The sequence below is a fragment of the Vicugna pacos genome, chromosome 18 (assembly GCF_048564905.1).
Source record: "Vicugna pacos chromosome 18, VicPac4, whole genome shotgun sequence".
NCBI classification, from domain to species: domain Eukaryota; kingdom Metazoa; phylum Chordata; class Mammalia; order Artiodactyla; family Camelidae; genus Vicugna; species Vicugna pacos.
In genome coordinates this window covers 42,228,628-42,253,263 of record NC_133004.1, presented here as the reverse complement: position 1 = coordinate 42,253,263, position 24,636 = coordinate 42,228,628, and the positions used below count along the sequence as shown (strand labels likewise).

The following is a 24,636-nucleotide window of genomic DNA, read 5'->3' as shown; positions in this document are numbered from 1 at the left end:
CACCCAAGAGCAGCAGCCAAGCGAGTGCCCCCCATCCCACCCCCCATGAAAGGGACTGAGAGGGAGTTCATTACACCCAACTTCTAGTGGAAGTTTTTCTCTGGTGACATAACTTTGTACATCGATATGTAAATTGCTGGTGGCCACCAGCAGACGAAATATACATCCAGGATGCAAGAGAGGAGACACTAATTCCGTATCTCATCCGGTATCGTCGCCCCGTATAAAAACAGACACTGCCAGCCTTCATCACGCATCTCGTGTGTATCCATGACCCTGACCGTGCACCATTAGATGTGCCTCGGCAGTTAGAATTACACGCAGTTGACATGAAAACTTTAAAAGCAGATGATGGTGGATGCACAGGAACAGATGACTCAAGTGAAACTGAACGGGCACCACTTCTCAGCCTCATGACCAAAAGAGCTCTCAGCCCACTCATCAAAAGCACGAGTCCAGGAAAACAGAAGGATGAGGACTGTAGAGGGACGAAGCGGCATCTGTCCCGTTCACGCTTTGCTGACTCACGTCTGCTGTCGATGAGATGGGCTCCGTGTGCTCTGAGGACACAGCGGACCAGGAATACTGGGTGTGGGAGCCAAGGTCATCGCCAGGTCCCTGCTGCGGCCTGGGAAAAGGCTCCAGCGAGCAGCGTTCTCCACCCCGGCAGCCCTTCCAGACGGCGGTGAGCAGGCACCGAGGAAGACCCTCACTTCACTGCTTCCCGCTCTAAGGCCACGCATTTCATCAGAGCACTGCGTGTGGAAGCTTCGAGAATGAAGCTGCCTAATGCTGCCAGCGTGGTGGATTTGATTTAGGCTGTACGTAAGGACAGGGTGGCAACCCCACAGGACTTCAAGATGGCTCCCAGCTGGATGAGAGTTTGAAACACACAACTGTCCACCAAATACTTCTCACAGTCTGCTTACGCTTATTCTCTGCTAACTGATGGTGGAGTTGATAAATGAAGAAACACATGAGTAGAAAACGTGAAATGTTAACTGTAAGAGGTCAACAAAGAGTCTGTAAAAGTCTTACTTCATGATGTGGTGTAACCGTGGGTCTGTAAACTGGGTTGTTCGGTTGTTATGATCTACAAAATATATCCTCCCGGAAACGGTGCTCCGGACTTCCCAACCAGGCGGCAGTGGTCCAAGTTCATCACAGTTCACGCTGTTAAGGTCTCTAGCAAAATGGAAGATACAGAGAGGTTTGTTCATCTGAGTGTGTTGGCATGAGACCAAAGCTCCAAGGAGAGAGCCACCAGAATCCCCATATTGGGGCGGCTGGGTCCCTGTTCTGCTAAGAGGGACAGTCACCACGCTACTCAGGCCAATGTCCCACTGAGTCCTGGCCTCTGTGCTGCAAGTAGCAGCAAAATCGGACAGAGAAAAACGGAGCTTTCAGAGGTACAACCCTGAGAGCGAATGCGGTCTACTCAGGGAATTTCATTCCTTACACAAAAGAGGGCAAAACGGTAGGAAGTATCTGAACGCTGCCGGACACTATCCGGATACACAAATTAAATGCTCAAGGTCAGAAAGGTTTCTGCATGGAAAAGCCCCCGGACAGCACGAGGTTTTTTTGTTTTTGTTTTTGTTTTTGTTTTTTAAGCTAATGGGGATGTATTATCGCTCATTCAAGATCTTACAATTCTAAAAAGCTGAACCAGGAAGAGGCCTTCTCATTTTTTTTCATTGGCTTTGTTCATAAGCAAGTATTTCTAATTCTAACCTCCTGTTGAATTATTTCTGTGCCATCCAGGCCTGCGGGAACGCGGCATCACTGCCCGCGCTGCTTTCTAATTAGCGGAGCCTGACACCTTGCAGTGAGGACTAAAGAGACACCCTGATTCATTTGCAGGTAATATTTCCATTCTAATTATACATACTGAATTGCAAATTCAACATAGATTTGGAAAATCAAAGACAAGAAGCTTGTTCTCAGATGAAACAAAGTATGACTAAAAAGGAAATGAGCATTACTAAAAATGTTATTAGGTAGTAATGCTATTCTAAAACAAAAAAAAAAATTTAAGAAAAAAGGACAGCAAAGCAAAGGAAAAAAAGAAAAGAAAGAAACTTAACTCTATTACAGGGTGGGGGTGGGGGTCTCTCTGACCTGGGCTCAGCTGTATGGCCTTGGAGAAGGAATTCGTATAGAAAAGCTTCATCTCCCCCAGGAATGGTCCCCAAGGGACTGAGGCAATAGGGACAGTAAAGTAGAAGAGAGAAAGGGTAATAGAATCTTCATTTTCCTTTTTGACTTTTTCTTATGGAACATTTTAAGCACATAAAAAAGTAGAGCGAGACCATAATGAATAACCAGCTTCGGCAATACCAGCTCATCATCAACCTGCCTCCAGTGCACCCCTATTCACTCCCCAGCCCAATTATTTGAAGCATCATATTATCCAGCAATATTATTAGTTTAAATTGAGAGCAACACATCTTGAAGGGTTTATTGGCTTTTCAAGTAAGAATGCATGTGATTTAACCGCCGGGTGAGGGTCTTTTTCAGTTACATGATCGGATTTCAAGATCCAGGACTGCTTTCTAAAGGACCCATTTGTGTTACAGCAGCTGCCGAGTTACCAGGTGGAGAATCTGGAGGGGGCAGCAGAGCTGGGACGGTCACCCGGAGAGTCTGGGTCCAAGACCCCGTGGCAGACACCCTCTTAGCGCTGCCGCTCTTCCAAGTTTACACCTTCAAATCTAAGGGCTCTACCATCCACAGTCATAGGGGTCCAGGTGATGGCTGGAAAATGGGCTTGACGGTGAGCATTTCAGGAAACCTACCTTGGTATCCTGGGGTCGTGCCACGTGCTGACTCCAGTCTGTGTGTGCAGAAAATAAACCTGCCCCTGCACAGTTGTTCTCTGTTCTGCACAAGAAAGTGGGGGATACGGGTGGTTAAAATCAATTCCAAGGAGAGTTTTCAACCAATCCTGTAAGCACAGAGTGTACACTGCCTTCCAATAGTCTTTACAATCACTGAGAAGAGGGTTCGAAAGGGCATGGTTAACTTCTGCCTGGCTTTCAGGGACCACAATCCCCGTGTACAGGTGTGGGCACATGTTACTTCCCCTGCTCACACCTGGAGAGGCGGCTCTCCTTCCTGGACCACACCCCTGGAGGAGATGCTCCCGTGGGTCTGCCACCTCGGGACTGACCCTCCCTTGACCTCCGTCACCTATGATGAGCTCTTATTTCTGGTCTGATCCACCACATTGGAATGTGTTCCTCCCTCACTAAGGCTCTCCCTCTGTGGTCGGGAAAAGATCGCATCTTTTCCCTCCCACTAGAGGCTGTCCTTCCCACGTTCAAACCACCAGGCACTACGAACACCCTCACCAAGCCCCCTACCCCACTCATCTTGGTTTCCTTTGATATTCATTCGCCTAGAATTTTTACACAATTGCTAAACTGGGAGACTGGAGCAACTGCAGACAAATTCATGATGAGCAAGACATTACTTGTCCTTACACTGACACAACTGTTGAACAGCACAGCTCTGCAAACGTCGGCAGTTCTCAGGTCACTAAAAAGAGGTCTGAGAAGGAAAGTTCTCTGAAACACTGCTGACAACACGGGGGAGTCGGCTCACCGTAGCCTTCGGGCAGCTCCGGGGACTGGTGGCCATGCGGTCGGTTCTGGGGCGTCTGGAGTGACCCTCGGACCTCAGGATTTCGCAGTCGCTGTGCCTGAAGTCTCTGATCTTGACTTGGGGATTCCACAAACCTGCAGCTCCCGCCGCCCGCAGCAGCCCCGGTGCCGTCGGTGTAAGGGGCTGGCTCCTCCATGAAGCAGCTGAGAGGCCTCCCCGGCCCCGAGTCTTCATACACCGTTCTAGAAGGGGGAGAACACAGCACGCGTGACCGCGCTGGCCGAAGGCGGCTCCGTGCCCGAAGGCTCAACACGACACTCCCACATGCGTTTAGTCTGCTTTTCCTGAACATACCGTGTCCCAAGTGCCGAGTTTCAAAAAATTCATCCTGTCCTATTTAACTGGAAAGACAGACTTTTTCATGAGGAACCAGTGGCCAAAGGGAGCCACGTGGCAAGTGTCACAAGGCCACCTGTGAGATTTCCTCTGAATGGTTGGACAAAACCAACCTTGTACTATAAGGAGAACATAAGAGGAGATTTCAGTTTTCTTGACTTAGCATCAAACCCAAATATTCCACTTGCCTCATCACTTTATTCTATAATAGAACTCCCGGTTGCCTAAAATACTGCAGTGACTTTCAGAGTACTCTTTCCTGTAAACCTCCATCCCCTGAACAATTCTGAAGACAATTTACCTTAATAGGCTATTTTCCCTTATAAGCAAAGTGCTTTTGAAAAGCATTTTCCATTGAAAAATTTCAAACAGCTACACAAATGCAGAGACTTGTGCAGCGACGCCCCTGGACCCATCGCGAAGCTCCAATCACCATCGCCTGGGGCCACTCTCCCAACTCCTCCTCCCGCCTCCGCTGGGTTATCCTGAAACCAATCCCAACATTTCAACACTTCACCCTTCAGTATGTCAGCGTCTACCTCCGGAAGATAAGGACTTTTTTCACGATCATGACTTAAAAAAATGTCCATGAAATTTTTTTAGTAGCATCAAATACCAGTCAGTGTTCACATTTCTCCAGTCAGCAGTCTCATTAGTCAGGATCCAAATGAGGTCCACACGTGGCACTGAGTAGGTACGTCTCTTAAATCTCTCCTATTAATTTACAGGTTCTCTTCCTTCCTTTTTGTTTATTTTCCTTCCAGTGTATTTACTCAAGATGCCAGGTTGTGTCTGCTACACTCCAGAGCGCCCCCTCCTGGACGGTGCTTACGGCATCCCGGGGCTGCACAGCCACTCCCGTCCCCTGGACTTCCAGGATGGATGTTACTATCAGATTCTCTCACTTTGGTGATGTCAGCAATTATGAATGATTTTTGCCCAGCTCCATTAATTCACTGGGGATCGAAAGATTGTGATCGTGACCAATGGTAGTTTTTGAGGGGTTTTTGTTTTTTTTAGAATGTATTTCTCCTTGTAGCATTATGAGCTCAGCGGATTGCTTCACTCCACTGCAGTTATAATTCTTTACTGATATTCTCTGGCCAGTGGGAACCTCTGTAAATTGGATCCTGAATCTTTGGGGCACAAGGACACTGGATCCCAGTTTATCCCAAAGTCCTTTCCGGCATCTGAAGCATTCAACACAGTGAAAAGGTGTGAAGGATACTTTCAGATAGTGCGAGAGCCCAGGCAGCAGAGAACTTGGCAGGCATTGCCCCGTGATACGTACCCTTCATTTTCTAACAGTCCTCTGCAGTCTACCACAGACCCTCCAGTGCCTATTCTGTCTCGTGTCTGTAAACTGACTAAAAAGAAAAGAACGCCTTGCATTAAAATCCAGTGTTACTTTATACAACTGTAATACAGTGAGCCATTGTGAATGCATCATTTATGTATGCGATTATTTTAAAAAGTGAGGCACACATACAAACACACACACACATTCCTCTGCTTTGAGGTCTGAGCGCGTTACTCTGTTAGCCGCACAGCACCGCACACCACTCAAACATTCCTTGTCAACGGGGAGCAGGAGGAGGTGCCGTGTTATCCAAGCTCTCCGTAAGGATGGCAGAACACACAATATTCACTTCTCCTAAGTTCCCTCATTTCTTAGGAAGATTTTGACTTATGTTTAATAAGGACCCAGGAAGCACTGCCTGTATCTGCAAAGTCTGGATGAGTCTCCACATCTAGTCTCTGTTCCGACTCAGAACAACAAAGACATTTTGAAGCTGGTTCCAGGCACTTTTTCCCCTGGCACTTCCCCCCACAAAGAAAAGAAGAAACCGCCGGCGGCAGAGCATGAAGTGAAGACTTTGTTGTTATGATGGTTTCCAGGCAGGATGGATACGCACTGCTCATTTAGCTTGGGTCAGGTCTATCTAAGACAACACCTAGAAGATTCGGGGTCCCAAGTCCCTCTGCTGTGCTGCGGAAATCCTAGCTTTTCTTTGACTCCTTGCAATGCAGACAGCCACCATTTAAATGCTCATGGACGGGGTGGATCCCAGGAGGAGCTACTTAACAGATACATTATTTCCAACGGAGTACCTCCAGTCTACACTTTGTAACATCAGCACATTTTTTCCTTCTAAGTGAATCAACCCTCTATTAAATCCTATTACGTGGACGTCTTCAGAAATCCTCTTTGCCTTTTATGTAGATGAGGGGTCTTCCTGCAGAAACTACTTCTCAACTCTTGCATGTGTGGCCACCATTTTTATCATCTACACTTGGATAATCTGACAAATTAATTGTTCATTAATGTGATGGTTACAACTACATTAAATATTTAACCCTAAGTCTTTTTGTACCTTAGTCATTTTAACTCAACCCTGAATGATAAAATAATAAAAACCACCCACGATGAAACTGTTTAGCACTGAAGAGATGGCCCCCGATGTGGTCTGCCCTTCGGAGGACATCCCGTTTGCTGGTGCCTGGGTGTGTTTTCTCAGTGATGACGAGTCGAATGTCAAGTTCTGTAAAAGCATCTCTTTATACAGATGAGAAAGTTCTTACCCACTATTTGGCCACGAACTGCATCAGTATCTGAGGGATTTAGTTTGCATAGATCCAAACGCTGGTCTGCAAACAAACAATTCAAAACTTAACCCGGGGAAATGTGAACTAGGGAGGTAGGCAGGAATTCTGTTTTCAGTATTCAAAAAAAAAAAAAGATGCCTCATAAGCCTTCTTCAGTTGCATTAAGAGGCAGAAAAGCATTCGGGTCTTACATCCAGTATCTTTCAACCTGCTGATGGCATTGGAGAGCAGCCGCACACACCCCAGGAAGCCAGCTCCCTGCTTCTTGTGAATCTTCTTGTGGTTCCACACGCTGATGGTTATAGAATCGGTTTTCCCAACATATCTGAAAACAACATGCAAACTCATTTTTAATTGTATTTCTCAATTACGATTGCCCATTGCGATTTCATCTGATTGACCTGTTGGGACAAAAGAATCCTTTAAAAATAATGTTGGCTACATTCATGAGTAACAGGCACTCTGTTGGTGTGTGTCTGCTGCCTTCAAAGGGCAGGAGGGGGGCCTCAGCGGGCTGTGTAAGAAGTAGGTGTAGATAACCCCCTAATAACCATCACCTTATAACAGAGATTTACTATATCTTAACAGTTCCAAAGGATAATAACAGAATTCATAAGTTCCCACCCATCAGGCTTAATACAGAATACTAGTTTACAACAAAGGACTGCTTACAAACCTCCATCCACCCAGAGCTCACTGAAGGGCGCTCACTCAGACAGCAGCCCCCACTCACCCTCGGCGCAGGCCAGCCACAGACGGGAGCTTTCAGGACAAGGACTGGCAGCCACTTTGCAGGCCACTTCTGGTGCCTCAGTGTAACTGGAAGTGAGCCTTAGACTCCAACTACTAAAACCCCTCTCAAACCCAGTACAATATGTGTTAATGAAAAACCAACAGTCACTCAGTATTACCTTGACAAAAATTTCTTAGCAGGGACGTGAAAACATAGGTGCCTATAAAAGAGTGTTTTCAAAAGGCCACCCATTTAATGAATGAATATAAGAAATTGTCTGATGGTGTGTAAGCTTATATACATTCAATCATACCAAACTATATTTTCTCTTGCAGAAATTGTATTTGTACTAAAAAGCAGAATTTTAAAAATCAACAGAACTATGTATCTATTATATAGTCACATCATAAATACATGTAATAATAATGATTTTAAAAGTAAAAACTCTACAACCACATGCAGGGTTTCACTGAAAAAGCAGTAGCACACAGAGGACCTGAACTATGGCCCTTTTTTTCTGTTAAAATGGTCAGGAGGTTGGGAGTTTGAAGATCACAGTTATAGAAGCAAACCATAAAAATGTATGAGAATGTCAAATGCAAGAACTTTCCAAGAATGTGAATTCTAAAAACTGGCAGTGTGTATTCATTTGGCCATCCACGTTTGTTATCAGTAAGAAGTTAGTAATCTTCTTTTAAAAAATTAAATGCTTCTCATCCAAGCTAGATACCCACTTCCCTGCTGCCCCGCAAGTGGCTTAGAGGATGTTCAACTCACAGATCGTAGTGTTGGTTCCACTTTGGGTCCAGCGTGTTTTTCACAGTGTCCGTTGAGTGGCACTGCCCAGATCCATCCACGACAATCTTCGCAAAAGGGTCGGGGAGTCCTGGAGGAGAGGGGACAGCCACAGCTGGGTGAGACGCCAGATCTCTCAGTGGGATACAGAACACAGTCCTGCCGGAAAAGGGGGCTCCAAGATCACCTCATTTGGTAAAGATGGTTATCCTGGTATGTTTTATTCTCAAACTGAAGGTGAGTTTTGATGGGCAAAATAAGTTATTCCTATATGCTTTCTAAGAAAGGCAACCCAGAATGACATCATCCTCGGATTTTGAGAGGCTAGAAATGAAAACTGTCAAAATAGGCTTAATTTCAAATTTCCATTTCTGATGATCAGGAAATGGAGCTAGCTAAATGGAGAAAAAGGTGTCTACAATTAATTGTATTTATCTTTTCTAAAAAATAATAATACCTAGGAATCTCGTTTACTGGTCTTGGTCTATTTTATCTACGGAAGCAAGGCTTCACCAAGTCTTAATTAGGTAAGTTCCTCCATCCTGGAGCAGAGACCAGAGAGGGCTGTAAGATCAGGGGGGTGGCCAGCTCAGGGTCGGAGAGACAGACCCAGATGCGAGCCACCACTCCAGAGCGTCCCAGCTACTTGAATGAAGCCTGTGAACCTGAGCATGTTTCTCCATCGTTAAAGTGCGAACAATTCCACTTAGGAAGTGAGCAGTGTTCTCGTGAGGATCAGGAAGTGCGAAGAGTTTCACGCTGCAGGCACCGACTTTATAGTAGGTGAACTCCCTAAGTTGAGGGGTGATTTCTTCCTTTATAAAAGGATCTTCCTCTTTTTTTTTTAACAATTCCTTTAATTACAAGGCTTTTAAAATGTAATTTAATTTCTAAAATTTAACTAATTTTATACAAACCCAGACATTTTAGAGAAAACAGGCTCATCTGTATTTGAACTGAGAGCACTTCAGCCAGCAGAAAGCAATATATTAATGGATAAAAACACAGAAAACTGGGTGTGGCCGGAATAGGGGATGAGAGAGTTTTTCTTATATGAGTTGTAAGTTCTGTGCCTTGGAGCTAAGGAGCCTCTGTGTTGTAGCCAACGAGGAAATGAAGTTTGTCAAACCATGGATCTTTCTTCAATAAAAGGGCACGACTTTTAGGAGAATACACCCAGTGTTTTTTTCAAAAAGTTTTACATTTCAGAAGTCTGTGAAGGATACTAATATTGTAAGAGAACAAAAGTGGGTGTTTACTTACTGAAGAAGTCTTTCTTTGCAAGGTTCTTGGCACATAATACTGAAAACAAACAAAAGATGCTGGGGTTAGCATTTATGGACAAGATTTTCACCACAGTCAGCTGCTATGGAAGGAATTGTTCCCACCCAAAAGTCACATGTTGAAGCTCTAGCCCCCCGTGTGATGCTATTTAAAGGTGGTGTCTTTGGGAAATGCGTAGGGTCACAAAGGTCATGAGGGTAGGGCTCCCATGATGGGATTAGGCCCCCATAAAGAAGAGATCACAGAGCCCCTCCTTGCTTTCCACGTGAGGACACAGCAAGAAGGTGGCTGTCTACCAGCCAGGAAGGGAGCCCTCACCAAGAACCAAATCTGCTGGCACCTTGATCTTAGGCTTTTCCAGTCTCCAGCACTGCAGGAAATAAAGTGGTTGTTGTTTAAGCGGACAGTCCATGGTATTTTGCTATAGCAGCCCAAACTGACTCGGACACTCATCTGTATTTGCAGACCTCTCAAAATCACCTTGGCCAAAGGCCCCACCTACGAATACCATCACTTTTGGGGGGTTAGGATTTCAACATATGAATTTGAGGGCAACACCAACGTTCAGACCATAGCAATTATCACAGCTTTGTGGTAAGTTCTGAAACTGGGAGGCATGGGCGCTCCAACTTTGTCCTTTTTCAAGACAGCCTTGGCTATTCTGGATCTGTTCAGCGGCCACATGAATTCTAGGATCAGCCCGTCGGTTTCTACAAAAAAGCCAGCCTGGGTTTCGATAGAGACTTCACTGAAGCTGTCGGTGAACTGAGGGAGTGCAGCCATCTTAACCAGACTAACTCTTCCAATCCATGGGCAGGAGGTGGTCTCCCACCTAGTTAGGGCTTAATTTTAACTGCTTTGTCATTTTCAGAGTGCCTGTTTTATTCTTCTTTTATTGAACCTATTCCAAAATATTTTACTCCTTTTGATGTCATTGTAAATGCAACTATTTTCTGAAGTTCATCTTCAGACCGCTCACTTCTAGTGTACATAGTGTACAGAAATACAACTGATGTTTGAATATTCAACTTGCATCCTGCAACTCTGCTGAGCTCGTCGTCCGTAATGGCTTTGTTTTCTTTGGGGAGTTTGCTGGTCTGAGATTACATCACCTGCAAGTAGACACAACTGTGCTTCTTCCTTTCCTTCCTTGTCTAAATGCCCAGCACCTCCAACACAACACTGAACAGAAGGGGTGGGCAGCCCTGTCTTGTTCCTGATCTCAGGGAGAAACATACTCTTTCAGCCACTGAGCATGATGGGAGCCGTGAGTTTTCTACAGATGCCCTTTATTAAGTTGGAGAAATTTCCTTCTGTTCCTAATGTGTTGAGTGTTTTTATCATGAAGAGGTGTTAACTTTTGTCAAATGCTTTTTCTGCATCTACTGAGATGATCACTTGGCGTTTGTCCTTTTTCTATTGATATGATGTAGTACATTAATTGATTTTCAGTAGTAGACCAAGCCTGCATTTATGGTGCATAGCTGATCTTTTAACATGCTGCTGTAAGCCATCCAGGCCTGGGCTTTTCTTTGTAGAAAGCGTTTTCAATTACTAACCCATAATCTCTTTTCTTCATATAGGTCTATTCAGAGTTTCCACTTCTTCTCAAATCAGCTTTCGTAGTTTGTGTCTTTCTAGAAATGTGCTGATTTCACCTAAGTCATCTGTTTGTTGGCACACAAACCGCCTGACCATGCTTGTTACCTCTGCAGAGTCAGCAGTAATACATCTTCTTCAGTGTAATCTTTATGCCATTCCTTTCCAGTGGAAACACACACACACACACATCTTTTTTGTGGCTAGATCATAATTTATTACAGCTCCTGATAGTGTTTTATTTCTTGTTTCTCTAATTACAAGACATATGTACTGACAAAAAATGAAAACTTGCAAATGTGTAAACAGAAAATGCACACCTCTAAAACCTCATCGTGACTCTTTGTTTAGCATTCTCCTGGCGAGGCTCACATGCTTTATTTTTTCCTATAGAACTTGACAATTGTTTTGAGCAGGTTAAAAAAAATTACTTCATAAATAAATCTGAGGGGAATTGACCTCTTTATAATATTAAGTATTCCCACTCTTGAATACAGCAGATTTATCCATTTAGTAAATTCTTCTTTAATGCCTGTGAGGTTTTAATGTATTTCATAAAAGTTTGTCACTTTTTTTTTTTTAACTTTATTACACTTTGCGGGGGAGATTAGTTTCTGTTTTTTTAACGGAGGTACTGGGGATGGAACCTAGGACCTCATGCGTGCTCAGCACGGGCTCTAGCACTGAGCCACACCCCCCACCACCACCACATTTCTAACCAGCTTTACTCTGAAGTGTGCTGATTTTCGTTACTATCATGAATGGGAGAGTTCCTTTCATTGCACTTTCTAATTGTTATCTGGATATAGGAAAGTGATTAATTTTCTTCTGTTAATTTAAAATCTGCCTTCTTTTCCAACTCTCCTCAAACGCACTTGTGACATTTTGCTTCCTCCCACTTCCCTTTTCTTTTCCACGCCTTTGAATGTCTCAAAGGTTCTCATATCAAAGCACCCAAAACTTAGTTGAAATCTTCCCGGTCTGCCTAAAACCCTGGTCCTCTCCCAGGGCTCATTACTTTAGATCAGCAGCAGCACCCATCGACAACAAGGCCAGAATCTCTGTGTCATGCTTTGATTTCTCAGCCCCTTTCAAGGGCATCGATTTCTCATCATCCCCACCCTTGTTCAAGCTCCCGACAGCAGCTATCGTAAAGCCATCTTTCCGAAGTTTCAATCTCCTTATGTTTCTCTCCTTTTAAAAAATTTGCAGTGATTCCACTGCAAAACTCCAGACCTGTCAAGCTCTCACACCAACCGCCCTCACCTCAAACACTTCCCACCAGCTCTGGGCCCTCGTTTTTCGAGGTGCTGACGCTGGATTCCTTCGGCCTGGAGGAACTCTGGTAATAACTCAAAAAGATTCATCTTTGCTCATACATACAAGACTAGCAATGTTTTAATTTAAGGCTCATTTGGTTACATCATAAGGTGGAGAAGGTCTCAACAGAGTTAGCACCAAGGGAAGTCAGTCTCAATTTTTTGTACAAAGATCATTTAGGGCCATCCTGACTCTACTTTAATGACATATGATTTCTCCTAGAAGAAAAAGGTTGTGATCTTGAGATAGAATTCTCTTTGACTGCTCTATGAGATACAATGATAAAAGGTAACTTATTAGACAGCAAAAAACCCCAGTCTCGATCTACCACGCATTTTCAAACAAGCATGCTATACACCAATTATGAGTGATGTTCTGGGGATACACCAAGAACAAAAGAGACATTTACTCTTACAGAATAAGAAACCTATTTTTTCAGTGTAGACTGCCACATGGTTCCTTCGACTCCACCTCTGAAGTGCCCTCTACTTTGGACAAATCATGTCAAAATCCCGTAACTTCCTTCTCACATACCACAGTTGCCTAATTTAGGGGATAAATAAAGAACAAAGTACATGATGTTCACTTAGCTTCTGAAAATACATGGAGAGGAAGTGTTCGGGTTCTGCTAATATGACGTGCATTCGATTAACAAGACAAGCCTCTTTATCAGGTCTCTGACAAAAGCAGGGGTCCCCCAAATACCATTTGCGGTTTCACCCACTCCCAGGAGTCCTTTATCTAGTGCTTTATTATATCAGTTAAGAAATTTTCTAATTTGTGTCACTATTTCCACTACTTTTCTCTTCTCCAAGGCTAGAAACTTTGGCTATAGATCTCATTCCTCCTTCCTCTTATATTTCCATGTGTCTCCAAGTCCTATCTTTCCTTTCTTCTAAACGTCTCTTGCATGTGTCCCTGACTTGTGCACTCGCGCTCCAGGCCTGCCTTCACCTACTCACAGCTTCACCAAACAGCAACAGCCCCTCCCTAACTTGGGCCTCCCCAGTTCATCCCACATTTGAGCCCCCAGATCAATCTTTTCAAATGCCATTTTCATGTCCTGAGGCTCAAAAATCTCCGATGGCCCTGTACTGTATTCCACTGCAAATCTAAATCCCCCCCGGGTGTTTCAGTGCCTCACTCCCTAGTAGCACTTCTAGTTCCCACTCTCCTTCAAAGCACAGTCCCGGGCCCTGCCCCTCTGTGGGGCCCCGCCGTCACCACCCCTAGGGATTCTCCCCGCTGCTCGGTGCGCCTGCCGGGCCCTCGCCCTCCCCTGCGCCTGATCCAGGCGAGGCCCACTTTCTCAGTGAAGCCACATTAAGACCAGACGTCACTCTGGGAAAATATTTTCAGTAGTGTCTAAATATAAAAGGTAAGGATATTATTGTGGGGTTTTCATAAAACTGAACTAAATTATTTTCAACATCCGTCCTTTGTTCTGGTGTTAGGTCTTTTCTCTTTTTTTTCATGTTAAAATAGTCTCTCTTTAATAAAATGAGGTAACAAAAAAAGGCGATCGTTGCAACAGTGACATGGCAAAATTAAAAGCTGGTGATTTTCTGTTGACAGCCACCTTTACACACGTTTTGACTGGTCTGGGAATCACCTCTCTAACCACCAGCAATCTATTCCCTCTTTTCGCCCCCATTTACTTGAGGAGCTATAGAGCTCAGCACTCAACTGCTCTTCACTCAGGTGGCTTTGTCCCCCCAGCTAAGTTCCTCTGAAGGAGGAACCCCCACCCCCGACCCCCACTCCTTGTGACGTGGGCTTCATGTGGTGCTGGCCACACAACAGGCTATGAAGAACAAGAAACAAGAAGCCAGAGAGAGTAATGGTGATAAAAATACAGGAAACTGAGGCATCTCAATAATTTAAAACATCTAACTAAAGCGTTCACGTATTAGGAAATAGAACTGACCACCCAGGACAACTGCCAACACACAGCATGCCCATCATGCATGCTATCACCTGTCATCCTCGTCTAACTTTTAAGTCTGAAACTTACTTTATCAGCTTGGGGAAAAATCCTTTGAGGCAAAAAGGAGTAAAAACAGAAGCCTAGCTAAAGGCAGAATTAGGTTCCCTGGTCAGTGCGTTTTGCTAGGAGGACATTTTCTAGGCCAGAGTCACTCACCTGTCAATTCTCATTCAAGTTTAGGAAATCCTCAAATTGGCATTAAGGGGGTGGGGGGAATCACATTTCAGTTACATCCACAGACTCAAAATACCGAAACCTTCAATCCATCCAAAACTGAACTCTGTCCCATTATGTGCTGAGAGAAATAAACAAGTCTTACCAATCTATCTGAATCAGTCTGGACACACCCAACGACACGTTTCTACTATTCAGACATCATTAGATGATACAATGATTTCTTCTTTGCAAGGAAAATAGTGTATGTTAACAAAACACACTTTAGCAACCACAAGCTGTCCCTATTGGTTTTGGAAGTGGGGATGACTCCAGTAAGCTGACAATCCTTTGGTGGGTTTTCCAAACATGTTATAGTGAGGCGGGAAGCCCCATAAAAAGACCAGCAGGACCCCCCAGGCAGGGCCACTACTCTCCTGCCAGCACCATCCAGTTCCCTGGCCCAGAGGCTCTCTCTCACTTTTTGCCTCTGAAATGGCTTACTTAACCCTAAAATTCTATTGGTTCCCTGAGCTCACTTCTGATTGGTTATTTCCTTCATTCCTGATTGGTTATTATTCTCACTTCTGATTGGTTATTTCCTTCACTCCTGATTGGTTATTACTCTCACTTCTGATTGGTTATTTCCTTCACTCCCCGATTGGTTATTACTCTCAAGGACTGGCCCACTTTCCTAACTTCTGATTGGTCCATTTGTAGCACTTCATTTGCATGGAGCTCACTCCTGATTGGTTATTTCTCTCACTCCTGATTGGTCTATTTCTACAAGGCTTGTTCCTGGTTGGTCAACTTCTGTTATACTTTATTTGCATATGATGTTGCAAAGTGTAAAACTGGCAGCGTATAAAGGCCTGTGTAACCCTACAGACATGGTCCAGAGCTTGCAGTGTTAACTCCTTTGGGCCTGCTTGCATAATAAACCTGAGTTCCCCAAGTGCCCGAGTGCTGCTTGGTCTCTTGCTGGGATCCAGGTTGCTGTCACAACTGAGCTGTAACGCCGAGCTGTAACACATTTTTCCACAACAATAGTTTCATCTGCTATACGTGTATTCAATTAAAAAATAAATGACAAAATTATGAACTCAAGTGTGACAATTCAGCTCATACTCCCAAACCCTGGGGCAGGGGTGGAGGGTGAGGCCAGGCGGCTGTGGCAGAAACTGTCTCCCCCATGAGGCAGAGCTCGACTCCCAGGACCAGGGGATGGGCTCACTCCAAAGCCTGTCTCCCTGGGTCTTTTATACATTATTTTCTACCTAACCTTACAGGATGAGGCACGTGGGCAGAAAGGGAAGGTGCCATTTTTTTCCACTTTAATTGGTGAAATTATTAACATTCAGAAAGATTCAGTAGCCAGCCCCACTTCTACCCTCTTCCACGTTCCACTATCACAGCAGCCTGACAGCTGTTAACAGAGTTGGAAAGTCAATCCTCCATTATTTGTAAGCTGCTTCACGTCTGCCTCTGCCCCACAGAAATGTCCACTGGAACAAGCACTCAGTCTTTTGTATTCACTACTGTGTCCAGAGCTTGGTGTGGTGCCTCGTGCACAGAGGTTAGCTTTTTAAATGTTTGCTGAATAAATATTAGGTTTATTAAGTAATACCCTTTTTTATTTCCTTAAGTAACTACTGACTAGAACATAAGCACCAAGAAGGAAGAAACTATTCTTCTGAAACATGACATTCCTAGCATGGAGTCCAGGACCTGCCACAAATTAAAGGCTTAAATGTTGAATCTTATGGTTACAGGAGAAAGGGGTGGGAAGGGATAAATTTGGTAGTTTGAGCTTTACAAATGTTAGCCACTATATATAAAAATAGACTTTAAAAAAGAAGTTTCCTCTGTATAGCACAGGGAATTATGTTCAATATCTTGTAATAACCTTTAATGAAAAAACAATATGAAAACAAATATATGTATGTATATGCATGACTGGGACATTGTGCTGTACACCAGAAACTGACACATTGTAATTGTACTTCAATTAAATAAATAAATAATTTTTCAGAATGTTTGTTGAAATAAGTGAGAAAGTACTTGAATGAATGAATGAATGAGAGTTTTGCTAGAGCCTCCACTGTGGTGTCTGACTGCCATTCCATACTCTACCAGGAGCCCAGGGCCTGGCAACTTTGTGCACACTCGTGTATACACACACACACACACACACAGCCACTCGACAGATCTTGCTCTTCAGAACGGTTTATGCTGTTTTTCTTTTAAAGCTATTTCTTAAGGTATCATTAGTGACATTTGGTTGGCACTAAGTAAAAAAATGTTCCCCTGCAGTTCCAAACCAGAGGTTAGATGACAATGAGGGAGAAATGCAGTACATATTAAAAAAAAAAAAACAAGTAATCAAGAGGGCATTTGGAACTTGCTATTTGCACAAAGCCCTCATTAATGAACAAAGTCATTTTTATTTTTATATCTTAAGGGATGATTTCCAAGTACTGATTAGGCCATTATATTCCGAGAAAATCTGTAACTGAGGGGCATATTTAATTTTTAAATTTTAATCTTAAGATGTTGCTTTTCCTGACATCCTGGATTTGTCCCATAGACTCCACAGGAGGATGACTTCTTCCTGGGTGAAGAAGGAAGACAGGCCTCAAAGGAAGCAATTTCCAAACCTACTGTCAGCTTTCATTTGATTTTTTTCCCACGTATTACAGGTCAGACCCCTTTGTCTTGGAAGATAAGTATTTCATTTAACGTCTCTTGTCACTTAGAATAATTTCTCTCTCCAGATCACGTTTCTGGCTTAAATAAACCAAATGGAATGTTTTTCAACCATGTTAGAGTGGAACAAAGACATCAAGAGTCAGGGAGCTTTTAATAAAATAGAAAAACAAGTTTCTACCGTACAGCACAGGGAACCATATTCAATATTTTGTAGTAACCTGTAATGAAAAAGAACATGAAAACAAATATGTATGTATATGTGACTGAAACATTATGCTGTACACCAGAAACTGACACAACATTGTAAACTGACTATTCTTTAATAAAAAAAGAATGCAAAAAAAGGAAAAAAAAGTCAGGGAGACTTTATAGGTAGAAGCATATTCCCTTGCTAGGAACACAGGGAAGTTTAGGTTTTCACCAGAGAAAGTTTTATCTAAATATTTCAAAAGTAATCAGTTCTTTGATCGGTTGGTTAATTATCAATGTTGTCTCCCTACATATGTTTCTTTTTCTTTTCAAGTGTCCTTATTCAAACGCCATACACGATGACAGTGTTTATTAACTCCAACACGCCGGCCCTGATGTCGAGGATCTCATCTCCTGAAAAGCTCATGGTGATTTTACAACCAGGAACTGAGGAGCAGTTTGCAATTTGAGCTTCCAAAACCACCCTGGAAAGCAGGCTGTCTCCCAGGCAACCATCTGACCAATACACCTGCCAAAAACAGTCGATGAAACCTATCAATGGAATCACAGTAGGCAGTTTGGAAGGTTTGGAAACTTTGTCATTATTCTGTGAAACTTTAAAAATACAATCTGATTCCCTTTAATATACCTAATAACAGCAGCTAAAACGGACCAGATGCTTACAAGGAAATTAGGCACTGCACTAAGTACGTAACGTGCATGGCTGCATTTATTCAACACCACAATTCAGTGAGATCGTTACTGGTATTATATTCATTTTCCTGATGAGAAAACTGGGGCTTTACAAGCTCATATAACTTGACCAACAAAAGTCACAGTCAGTAAAAGCTGCTGCTTCTGAAAAGTGCATCCACACATTCATTTAACAAACATCTACTGATGACCGACCACAGGCTTAGCCCCGTTCCAAGCTCTGAGAATTCCACGAAGAACCAAAAAAACAAAAACAAAAAACAGAAGACAAAAAAAAAAAAACCCAATGCTTGTCCTGGGGTACTCCCCATGCCTGAGGGTTTGACTTTTCAGGAAAGAAAACTAAGATCGTCTTTTTTTTTTAATTGACTTCTTAAGCTTGGACTACCTTCCTAAGGTTTTAAACAACGTAAAATAAAATTCAGCTTTGGGAAAGGAAGGGAATTTTAACACCCAAAAGCTTGTCACTAAATAAGTTATATCTGATTGTCACCCTAGAAGGAAACTGAATGAACTCCATGAACAGGAGATAATCCAGGGTTAACAGGGAGGGGAACCTCACATAGACCCAAACATCCGCTCCCATCTGACACCTGAAGACCTGGTAATATGAAATGAGGCTGTGCCCTTCTGACAAAGTCATTTTACACAAGGTGATAACTGCTGAGGGCAAAGGGGAAAAGAGAGATTTCGTAGGAAGAAAGCTAGAATTAAGCAAACTAGTCTACAACCTAATAGTCCAGCCCTGAAACAAACAGGCAAGGGAAAAAGTAATAACTAATAAATAATAGCAAGAAAAAGTTCTGTCCGTATTTTCTCTCTTTCCGTTAATCAGCTAAAAAATGAAGCTTTATTAACTTGATGCAAAGCAAGGTCAACAGAGGGGGTGAGGGATAAATTGGGAGTTTGGGATGAGGAGACACACACGACTGTATATAAAGAAGATAAACAACAAGGTCCTAATGTATAGCACAGAGAACTACATTTAATATTGTATAATAATCTATGATGAGAAAGAATATACATGTAAAACTGAATCACTATGCTGTACACCAGAAATCAACACAACATTGTTAAAATATACCTCAATTTAAAAAAAAAAAAGAAAAAGGTCAACAGAAAACCAAAAAATGAGGACAAAGTTTAGCAAAGTAATACGTGCAAATATCCCCACATATAATACACACTCTTTTCAAACAAACTCCCTTATTATTTCTTTCCTATTTATCACTATATAGTGCTAGTTTCTATAACTCTGAAGTATTTAAAGGTCTTATTTGGCATGGTTTTATCATAAGATCTTCTATAATTACATAGCTAATCATTATTCATATCACAGCATAAGTCAGGGTAAAATTATTATGCTCAATTTAGTCAAGAAAAATAGAAGGGCAGGAAACTGAACAACTTGCTCAAGGTGACCTTGGAAAGTTAGTGATGAAGAACTTGATCCATCCATGAATAAAATCCACATAGCTCACTGAATTATGCTCCCTCGTTAAGACAACTGAGTGTTAAGAATGAAACAATTTGTCACAACATTAACAATTTTAAGCCTATGTGGCCAACATTGAATTCATAAGATCATATAAATTTTTAAAAAATCATGATCCAGCAATTCCACTCTTAGGTACGTAATTAACAGAAATGCACATGTATATGTATGTTTATGTGCAGCAGAATGGTTACAGCAGCACTTAGTAACAGCCAAACACAGAACCACTGAGATGCCCATCAACAGTACAACGAATAAAGAATTTGTGAACGGATAAATTGGGATTTGCAGACAATAACTACTGTGTGTAAAATAGATAAACAACAAGGTCCTACTATATAGCACAAGGAACTATATTCAATATCTTGTAATAGCCTAGAATGAAAAAGAATCTGAAAAGGAATATATATGTGCGTGTGTGTGTGTGTGTGTGTGTGTGTGTGTTGTATAACTGAATCACTCTGCTGCATACCACAAATTAATACATTGTAAACCAACTATGCTTCAAGAAAAAAAAGTCGTGGTATTCACAAAACAGAATATTTATTCTACAGCAACAAACTACAGCTACACACAAAATTATGAATGACTCTCACAGACATGATATTCGATGAAAAACACAAACTATATTGTATGATGGCATCCATATAAAGCACAACACAGTCAGACTAACACATGCTGCTGGAGTCACATGGGATTATCCTTTAGCAGAAAAACCAATGACTAGAACCATGAAGGTGTCTGGGGAACCAGCCAGGCTCTGCGTCTCGATCTGGCTGTGATTACAGATGCATGTTCAGTTTGTGAGAATTCAGTGAGCTGTACACTTAAATATTTATAAATCAATCATAAAAATCAGTGGAACAGAATAGAAAGCCCAAATATAAACCCATAGGTATAAGATCAATTGATATTCATCAAAGGTGCCAAGATAATTCAATGAGAAAAAAAAAAAAAACATCATCTTTTCCAGACTGGAAAACGGGCTGTTCAGTTAGAATAAATGAGTGAAAAAAAAGTCGTCACACTATACAAGAGTATAATGACACGGGACGATAGCTGCTATATTTAATTGGAAAGAAGTTCCAATTTTAACATCATTATCCATTAAAAGGAAAAAGGGCTCCACAGAGAACTGGATGATTCCAGGACTGGGACAGGTGACACAAGATGAACATCCTGTAGTGACAGAGGGTAAGGAAATGCTTAGAAAAAACAATCCCCCCACATTGCTGGGGGTATCAGTGGGCACCAACGGACACAGCTCAAAATGGCCAAAACTGGAACGTTTTGAGCAAGAAAATAAAGCATTTTGGGTTATTACTCCAAATATAAAGTCAATGTTTATGAGTCCACACTGATATCAGCAAATGAGCACATTAATAATGGGGGAAAGAGACAGATCTAACATGCTGCAAACTCCAATTAAATTATGTACACGTTCCACTGTAAGGAAGGGGAGCTTAACCCTATCCTTCAGGGTGGGCTGGGCACAGTGACCTGCTTCCAAAGGGTGGAGAACGGAAATGGGGAGAAACCTGACAAACACCACTGCGGCCAGGGGGTCAGGTTAGTATCAGCCGACAGTCATACATCGTGTCAACAGTATGTACTTCTGATGTGACATAGTGAGAATGGCACTTCACTCTGTGATCTTCCTCCCAAAATGCACAACCCCAGTCTAACTAACCATGAGGAAAACATCAGATAAATTTCAGTTGATGGACAGTCTACAAACGCCTGACCAATATTCCTTAAAACCGTCCAGGTCGTCAAAACAAGGACAGCCTAAGAAACTGTCAACAGCAGCCAGAGACATGACAGCTAAGTGCAATGTCATATCTTGAATGGGACCCTGGAACTGAAAAAGTCGTTAGATTAAAAACCAAGGAAATCTGAATCAGTAGTCAGTTACTCATAATGTATTAATATTGGCTCATTAATTACCACAAATGTACCATGGGAGTTATATGAAAACTCTGTACTAACTTTGCAATAATTCTACAAATCTAAAACTGTTCTAAAAACTAAAGTCTATGAATTTAAAAAATTAAAACAAAAATAGGTTATAGAACAAGCAGTATGTAGAGTATGACTCCTTTTCTGGTAAAATAGTGTGTGTGTAGATAATATGTATTTAAAAGTCTGGAATGATATAAACTCCTATTGTATAATTTATTTTTTTCTTTTTGCTTAGCTGTAATCTTCAAATTTTCTGCAAAGAATGACTCCATGAATAACATTGATAACAAAAAATAAAATCTTACTTTCTAACTTAAAAGAAGATTAGTGACTTTGTAAAAAAGACTAACAGCAGGAGGATTCTTGATCCACATCTCAGCAGTCACCGATCCCCACCTTCTCAGCACAGCCACCGATCCCCACCTTCTCAGCACGGTCACCAATCCCACCCCACTTTCCATTCTCTGTTCGAATCACGAATGCACCACTGATGATTTCTACCATCAGGCAACTCAAGGAGCGGAAATGGTACTTTCCCAGGTTGGAACATCAATGTTAGAGGAGATATGAACAAATGAAAAAGGAACATCACTAAATCAGTAAGAGCATAAAGATATAATAAGCTTTGAAGACTGTCCTTTGGATAAGTTTTTCAAAAATTCTTTCACAAACAAAACCATTTTCATAGAGCCATGAAAGTATTCATTCTATTACTCTGCTCACTGTTTTGCTGTTGGAAATCTTTTCATTTCTTTATTTTTTTTCTTTTTAATTTAGGAGGTACTGAGGATTGAGCCCAGGACCTCATGCATGCTAAGCACGTGCTCTACCACTGAGCTACTTTCCTCCCTGCTTCATTTCTTTATTACAAAAAAAAAAAAAAAAAGAAAGAAAGAAAAGGCAGCACCACTTGATGGGTCATACTTTCAACTTGCATAAGAGTGCCCGGTTATTGGGTTTCCAGACTAACAGACTGAACACAGGCTGCTGTCTGTCCTTCCTCACAAAACCAAAAGGAATGGAAAAATAGATATTTAAGACCTCTATACACAGAGCTCTGCTCCCAAGTTACAGAAATATCCAGAATAAGGAGAGGGAACCCTTAGCTGTAGACAAATGACACAGCCATAGGCAGGTGACTGTGACTGCAGAAGGTGGGACCAACACGCAGGGCATTCCAGGTGTGGGGCTCAGGAGCCAGGGGAGTGGGGAGCTGGGGCACCGTAAGCTACCAGAGCAGGTACAATCTGGCTCCTTGTCATACAGGTGCGCCCACTGTCCAGTAGGGCCAGCGACCCCAGGCCAGGCTCTGCCCTGAGTATAGAAGTTGGCTCTGGGACATAGGACAGTGCTGAGGGCAGGGAACGGGTGACCAGATATAGAGTGCCTTCACTGCCCAGAGTGCCAGCCCCGCCTGCAGCACACCTCCACCTGCCCCCTTCATCCTCTTACACCTTGACCAAGATACAGGAAATCCCAGCTGCCAAATGCTTATAGGAAGTCACATCATGAAAGAGAAAATAAACTCAGTAAAACTGTTTGCCTCCTAAAACAGAGAACACACATTCTTTTCAAATACGCATGGAATTGAGAAAAGCTGACTACATACTAAGCTGCGAGACCAATTTTCCAAGTTGATCAACAATCTACATTCATTCACTAAATGTAATAAACTCTGCAGCAAACATATAACCTAAATACATCCACACATCTGGAAATTTTAAAACACATTTTAAAATAACTTTTTGGATTAAAGAGAAAGTCCAAGTGGAAATGAGAAACTATTTAGAATCAAATGAAAACCAAAAAATACGATATATTAAAATGCATAGGCTTAACGTTACCAGTTAAAAACTCAGAAAGATGGAAAATGTATGAACTAAGCTTCCAACTCAAGAAGGATAAATAAATAAAATAAATCCAAGGAAAGCAGAAAGAAGGAATTAATAAAGATAACAGCACACGTTAATGGAAAAAAAGCAGGAGAGTTGCCAATAAAATTAAGAACTAATCTTTTAAAAGATTTTTTATAATGAACAAGTCTGTGTAAGTAACCCCCCCCCCAAAAAGGCACAAATAATGAAGACATGAAGACAAAAAGCACAAGAATAAATTTTTTTACAAATCCTCAGGGTGCACCACAGGCACAACTTTAAAACAATGGCTAAAGTGAACATTTTTGCCTAGAAACATATAAACTGTCAAAAATGGTCCCTCCAAATAGTAAAACCCTGACCAACAACCACAGAAATTGAAACAGTCATTGAAAATCTATCCACAAAAACAAAGCATCAAGCTCATACAACTTAATAACAAAAAAACAAACAACCCAGTCCAAAAATGGGCAGAGGACCTAAACAAGCAGTTCTCCAAGGAAGACATACAAATGGCCAATAGGCACATGAAAAAATACCCAATATCACTAATTATCAGAGAAATGTAAATCAAAACTACAATGGGGTATCACCTCACACCAGTCAGAATGGCATCATTAAAAAGCCCACAAATGACTAATGCTGGAGAGGCTGTGGAGAAAAGGGAACCCTCCTACACTGCTGGTGGGAATGCAGTTTGGTGCAGCCACTGTGGAAAACAATATGGCAATTCCTCAAAAAACCAAAAGTAGACTTACCATATGATCCAGCAATCCTACTCCTGGGCATATATCTGGAGGAAACTCTAACTCAAAAAAATACATGCACCCCAATGTTTATAGCAGCAATATTTACAACAGCCAAGACACGGAAACAGCCTAAATGTCCATCAACAGATGAATGAATAAAGAAGATATGGTGTGTATATATACAGTGGAAAACTAGTCAGTGATAAAAAATAATAAAATGCCATTTGCAGCAAGAGGGATGGACTTAGAGATCGTCATTCTAAGTGAAGTAAGCGAGAAAGAGAAAGAAAAATACCATATGATACCACTCATATGTAGAATCAAAAAAAAAAGAAAAAAGAGGATACTAATGAACTCATCTACAAAACAGAAACAGGCTCACAGACATAGTAAACAATCTTATGGTTACCAGAGGAAATGGGGTGGGAAGGGATAAATTTGGGAGATTTGAAAATATTAACCAC

General features: G+C 42.0%; 1 protein-coding gene across 4 annotated transcripts in view; it reads right to left on the bottom strand.

Annotated features, from left to right (window-relative positions):
• The window catches only part of SMURF1 (SMAD specific E3 ubiquitin protein ligase 1), a 99,349-nt gene that overhangs the window by 15,287 nt on the left and 59,426 nt on the right, over nt 1–24,636 (bottom strand). For 3 of the 4 annotated variants that reach the window (XM_072943306.1, XM_072943307.1, XM_072943308.1), the window contains exons 2-9: nt 9,401–9,439; nt 8,120–8,228; nt 6,801–6,934; nt 6,586–6,651; nt 5,294–5,369; nt 3,607–3,848; nt 2,799–2,883; nt 1,039–1,185 (exon numbers count right to left, since the gene is read on the bottom strand). In XM_072943306.1, the coding sequence (XP_072799407.1) occupies nt 1,039–1,185; nt 2,799–2,883; nt 3,607–3,848; nt 5,294–5,369; nt 6,586–6,651; nt 6,801–6,934; nt 8,120–8,228; nt 9,401–9,439 (898 nt within the window). The remainder of the gene's footprint in view (nt 1–1,038; nt 1,186–2,798; nt 2,884–3,606; nt 3,849–5,293; nt 5,370–6,585; nt 6,652–6,800; nt 6,935–8,119; nt 8,229–9,400; nt 9,440–24,636) is intronic. The other variant, XM_072943309.1, reaches the window with a different exon arrangement.